At 53.4% G+C, this 6,000-nt stretch overlaps 1 protein-coding gene across 1 annotated transcript in view; it reads left to right on the plus strand.

Annotated features, from left to right (window-relative positions):
- The window catches only part of LOC105487330 (PX domain containing 1), a 29,622-nt gene extending 25,892 nt beyond the window's left edge, over positions 1-3,730 (plus strand). Inside the window, exon 5 of the mRNA XM_011750783.3 lies at positions 2,598-3,730. Coding sequence (XP_011749085.1) covers positions 2,598-2,715 — 118 coding nt within the window. The 3' untranslated portion in view covers positions 2,716-3,730. The remainder of the gene's footprint in view (positions 1-2,597) is intronic.
- Positions 3,731-6,000: the final 2,270 nt, after the last annotated feature.

The raw sequence follows: 6,000 nt of genomic DNA on the forward strand, positions 1-6,000 counted from the left end.
ACTCATTCCCTGTGGGTCCCCCATGCCAACAGGCTGGCACCGTGGAGGTACAAGGCTGGAGTGTAATCACGGATGAAAGAAAGAGGCCTATTGGCTTGGCAGGGGTAGTTACTGGCCAGGCACTGTCTTGGGGGAGAAGACAGATGGAGACCCTTTCTCATCACCAGTTGTGCAGGCTCTGAGTCTCCAGTGCTTCTAAGGGGACCCGTTTCTATCTGCAAGAGGCCCTCGGCACCCTGGAATGAGGCCAGATTGAGGAGGCAGGTTCAACTGTGAGCGGGCTGGAGCTGAGGAGAAACGCACGAGAGAAGAAAGCCGGGCCAGGGGTGTGGCTCTAGCGGCAGCCCCGGGCTGTGTGTGGACAGGAATGACAGGTCTTGAATAGGCGGCCACCTGCTCCGGGACTCCTGGTTCACAGGGAGAGAGGGCCGAGAAAATCTCCAGATCCCAGGAAAGCCTAACAAAGAAACGCCTGGGGCTCAGGGGAGCATTTGGAGGGAGTTCTGACTTGTGCTTGCCGGGCCTCTCTCTGGCTGCTCAATCTCGGGCAGTGCAGTGGAGTTGACAATGGTCCAGCTCCAGTGTCTGCAGGGACGATCTGTTACTATACGGCCTCCGCTGTCGGGTGGGGAGTTGACAGCAACCAAGGGCGCAGAGAGATGCCGTTTGTGAACTGGAGGCTTCACCTCCCTGCGCGGCTGTCCTCCCTGGCACCCGAGGCTGACCATCTGGCCCGAGTCTGTGAGCTCAGTGCTGCTGGGCCCATGGCAGGGCCCCCTCAGCAGAGTCTTGGCAGGCTGCCCCCAGTCTGGCCCCAGGGGCAAGTGGGCACCAGTGCCGGGGCCCAGAGACCCCCCTGCACTCAGAAAATGGTTGTATCTGATAGAGATGGGGCCAGTGGGGGCTTCTCGGACTCTGCCGGTGACAGTCTCAGCTGGTGAAGGGATTGCCCAGCTTCTGGGAAGTCATCTAGGGCCGAGGCACTGGGCGGTTGTGTGGGGACCTCAGGGAGCTTCAGCCCCGTGACTCTCTTTTCCCTGAGCATCCCAGTGCCCCTCCTTCCCCATGTCCTCAGGGTCATCCTGTGATCTGGGCGGGGAGGATGGGCAGGTTGTGGGACACTGTTTGAGGTGGGCTGTGGCTCTGCCCCTCGCCTGGCTTGAGCCTTTCAGCACACCCAAGGCTCCCCGTTGGGTTTCCATCCAGCCCTGGTCTGGGGAAGAGATTTCATTCCCTGGGATGAAGTTAGAGAGCTGCTCTGTCTCCGTGAGCCCCCGTAGCTTTCCCACCCACAGCTAGGGCTCTTTGTGCCACGGCCTCTGTTCCAGCCTCATGTTGCCAGGACCGTGAGCACAGGGAAGCCGAGGCAGGGGCTGACAACACACCCCAGGCCTGGCCGTGGAGTCAGAGGGGAGGCCTCCTCTGCAACCTCAGCCTTCTTATCCACACACCTTAAAGCTGTCTTCACAGCCCTGTCCCTTGAGGTCAGCGGGATACGCACAACGTACTAGGTTTGGGGGAACATGTGCTCACCCTGCCTTGTTGTGTGTCCGGCCAGGGGCCTGGACTGTGCGGTAATCTTGGCCATGGCAAAGCTTTGCAGATATGGCTGAGTTCCCACAGTTGTCACTGGCCAGGGCCACCTTCAGGCACTAGGGGCGGCACAGGAGGCAGCCCTGAGGTGACTCCCAGGAGGGCAAGGTGGCCCCTTGCCTCTGTCCACACTCCCACGCAGCCTGCTGGGTTTGGGCTGATTCATAGGTTGAGGGAGATCCCACAAGCAGCACGGCTCTGTCCCCCTTCCTGGGGAGAATGTCCTTCTTGTGCTTTTCTCTTTGTTATGCGTTTTTTAAGACTTGGAGTCTCTTTTTGTAATGTAGGAGGTCATGCCTGGGCTGCGGAGGGAGTAGAAACAGTTCCAGTGTGTGGGGAGTCAGTATTGCGGGCTTTTCGTCCCCTTGTGTTTGGGGTTTGTATTCTTCCCTTGGTTCTCCACACCCCATGTAAGTCCCCCACATTCGGATGCTTCTCATCTGCCAGAGCCCGAATGAAACACGTACCCGCATGCAGGCTTCCCCGCTAGAAGGTATCTGTCCCTGCGACCTCCACGTGCCTCGCTGGCTCTTTTCCAGCCTCCTGTTCCCTCCGCAGCCTCCTGTGCCACCATGTGCCAACTTGGCTGTGGTCAGGCTGTGAGCCCGTGACCACTCCTTTCTGAGCTGTCCCTAGGGCCCAGCACGAGGCAGGCGCCTCTTCCCTGAGGACGGACCCCGCCTGCCTTGTTCACTGCTGATCCTGTAGCCTGCCGCGGTGCTGGGCACAGAACAAGAGGTGCAAATCAGCACTCCGTGAATGAAGGAATGGATGAAGGCCTCGCTAAGGGTTGTCTAAGCAAATACAGACAGCAGTCTCCAAGGCAGTGGAAACCAGAAGCTCTGGCAGTCTCAGAGTAGGAGCCAGCTCACCAGTTAATTTGTAGCTGTGATTTTTTGCACACTTACTTATGGGCATTGGAAGCCATGCTCACAGGCCTGGCGGGTATTTGGTGTTGATCCCAACAATGAGCCAGCCCTCACTTCTGTTTTCTCTAATTTCAGATTTGAGAATGGCAGTGAGTTTCCCTCAGAGCTGGAGGACGGGGATGACCCAGCAGCCTACGTCACCAACCTGTCGTATTACCACCTGGTGCCCTTCGAGACAGACATTTTAGACTGAACCTCTCTATCAGGCCTCCCCCACCTCAGCTGTTCACTGCCAGCTCTGATGCTGTCCGCTGTGCTGGCCCCCATGGTCACAGCTGCTGCCCCAACCCTGGACCTCCCAGATGTCCCAGGCCCCATGGATGCCAGGAGGCCTGGCTGTCCTGCAGGTGGGGCAGCAGGGGCTCCTAGTGGGCCAGGCTGACCACAGAATCTCCAGCAAGCTGAGGTCATGGCCGGAGGCCACAGGGCCTGTGTTCTGAGGGTCCTCACTCCCCGCTTGGTGCCCACAGGGCTGCACACTGCTGGGGCGGGGACAGTTCCTGCAGGGCTCGCTCTCAGTGTTACTGCTTCCTGGGAGGTGCATCCCTCCTGGTCAAGTGGCCTAGCACCCCCCCGGCCACCCTGACTCCCCACCGTTCCCTCCCACGGCAAACACACAAAATCGTCTAGAGGGAGATTTTGGCAAGTCTCCCGTTCCAGATGCCACAGGCAGGGGATGTTTAGTAATCCAGGATTTCTCTGAGAACTGGGATGTGTGGCTTTTTTTTTTTTTTTTTTTTTTTTGCTTTTTATCTTCTATCTGGAAACTGGCTTTGGGTCAACCCCAGGAGTGTTTGCAGAAGGCCCAGCACAGTGGGGGGTATTAGCCGCAGGGCGGGGAAGGCATTGCTGACCAGATGCCCATGTGAGCTTGGACTGAACACTGGTGGTTCTTCCCAGAGGAAAGAAATTTCTCCCCCACCTGCTAGGTCTCTGGGCCTTCAGCGCAGGTCCCGGTGCTGCAGCCACACCACCCCGGAGTGCTTGTTGACGGAGTTGCCATAATGAACTTGAAAGGACGGGACTCAAGAGGGAAGCTGGGGCTCCCCTGCCCACAGGAGAGGATCCCCGTTCTTCAGGCTTCTCTGCTCAGTGTCTACTAACGACCGACATTTGCTAATGTAAATAATAGTAAATTATTGAGAATTCTAATTCTTTTACACAGTCTGTTTTTAATCTATTTTAATTAAATAAAATCTATGACTCTACTTTGGTCTGTCCAAGATGTTTGTGTATAACGGCATGGTTCTTTCTGTCCCCTGCCTTGGGACAGGGTGGAAACCAAATACTGACTCCTCAGGCCTGGCCCCTCCCCCTCTTCCTGTCACATTCTGTGAGTGAGAAAGTGTGCTGTGTTCTTACCCCAGGGAAACGATCTGCCCGGATTGAAAAATGGACACACAGCTTGTTTTATTTTGGAAGGAGAAGGGGGTTGACCTAGGGTTTGTTTCTTTTCCTCCATTTTTCTTTTTGGCAGCCACAGGAAATCCCTTTGATGGCCCAGCTGCAAAGCACACGGACTTTCCTTTGGTTTTGCATTCCCCTCTGCCTTCCAGCTGTGTTGTTTAAACCATCTCCATTTCAAATAGGCTAGTAGGTGGCTCACTCTGGGGTTGACCATTTGCCTTGTTTTTCTTGATGCGTCAAATTTGGTTCTGTGCAAGGATGAGGCTTCCTGTTTGGTAGCTAAGGTTAGAATTGATCAGCGTGTTCAGTCAATGCCATCTGACTTTCAAGAATTGATTCACGGGCTCGTCTCATCCGTTTCACAGAGCTGCTTCTCTCCAGCCATTTGGTCACTGATGCAGCTTCTTTGGCCACCTCCTTGCTCAGGCTGTGTTCCTCTGTCAAGACTCCAATTTGGCTCCCCAACCCCATCCCCTGTTCAGCCTTCACTGAAGAAGTTTTACCGTTCCCAGTCTGTGCGCAATGAGGTCAGCTATCACTGCTCAGTTTAGCTGGTGGTTTTGCCTGCAAGTATGGGCCCAGTATGGCCAGATCTCCTAGTTTTTCAGTAAAAGCTAGAAATCTGACTCTTCTTTGTGAAATATCCCAATTTTGAGGTGTTGGCAAAAAATACATAAATACGTAAAAATAAACAAAAATAGATTAGGAACTTGACCAAGTGAAAGAATTGTGAATTTTCAGCCTCTAAACTGTCATTTCAGAAAATCGATACCAGAGCATTTGAGGTTCATGTGTGAATTTTCATTCTTGCCCACACATTCCTCTGGGGACCGGCTTCTCTCCTAATTCACTCTCAGGCTCTTTGTGCTGCTCTGGCAACTAAGACACCCTTGGCTGCAGTGGCTTGGACACTGCCCTTAGTCACTGACAATTGTGTGAAGGCTGCTGTCATAACCTCCACTTACTACCTGAGGCTCCTGTGAAGTAGTGGGCGATTCAAACAAATTCCCGTTGCCACCTAAGTTTCCCATCTGAAAAGCGCTTTCAGCATACACTGTTCATGGGCTGAGGAATCATCCCTTCTTTGTCTGTTTTGTAATAAATGCTCATTTTCATGTATGAGGCCTGCCTAAAGTGAAAAATGCACAATGTAAACATTGCCTAGGCCCGCTTGTGATGATTTCTCCAGAATTGACACTCTCCAGCACTTCCCTCGTCAGGGGGAGGCACACGAGCATAAGCTACCTGGTAACGGAGTCGACTGTGGGCTCATTCGTAAGCATACAATTCTCATGGCTGTAACATTTATTAATGGAAGTATACTCGGGGGTGTTGGCAGCCAAACTGCCCTGAGAAATGTGTCCTAACCTTCACTAGTTTCTCCTGTTGGGGATAGAACACATTCTTGGCTTTCATTTTAGAAGCATTCTGTCAAATTATAAGCCTTTTTACTGCAACTAAAATTTCTGTCCCGTGTCCTCTGTGCCTTCTGCAGACCAGTATTCTTCTCTAGGCCCAAGGACTTAAAATGCAGACACTATTATTTTTCAGGATGGCAAAGCCAACAGATGAGGAGGCAGCTGCCATTGAAAAGACAGTTTGCTATATAGGCAGATCCCAAGTCAAGGGGCCACATATGCCCTGGGGAACCATGTGAGAAGCACCAGGGTAGGTCAGGAGGCAGAAGGAGCAGGGGAAGGCATAGCAAGAGTCTTTACTGTGGTTTCTGTGGGGAGGAGATAGGCAGGCAGACTAAGCAGTCTTCAAGATTGGCCAGTTTGATAATTTCAGCAGACTCTGGGGAATAGGGGCTGTACCTAGTCATCTTGTATCTGGTCCTGGGGTGATTAGGGCAGATGGATGGTGGCCCAGAGTGTGGAAGCCAGTAAGGGTGGTTGGATGTGGGCTCTGGATGGGTTGGTGTGCCTGTGCCAAGCAAACTAGCAGATGAGTCCTTTATCATCTCTAGGAACTGGCTAATTCCTGGAGGGGCAGTCCAGGGTCAGCAAGACCCCATGATGTCAAAGCATCAAATACAGAAACCAGAAACCATGGTGATGACACACACCAA

Source organism: Macaca nemestrina, chromosome 5 (assembly GCF_043159975.1).
Source record: "Macaca nemestrina isolate mMacNem1 chromosome 5, mMacNem.hap1, whole genome shotgun sequence".
Taxonomy (NCBI): domain Eukaryota; kingdom Metazoa; phylum Chordata; class Mammalia; order Primates; family Cercopithecidae; genus Macaca; species Macaca nemestrina.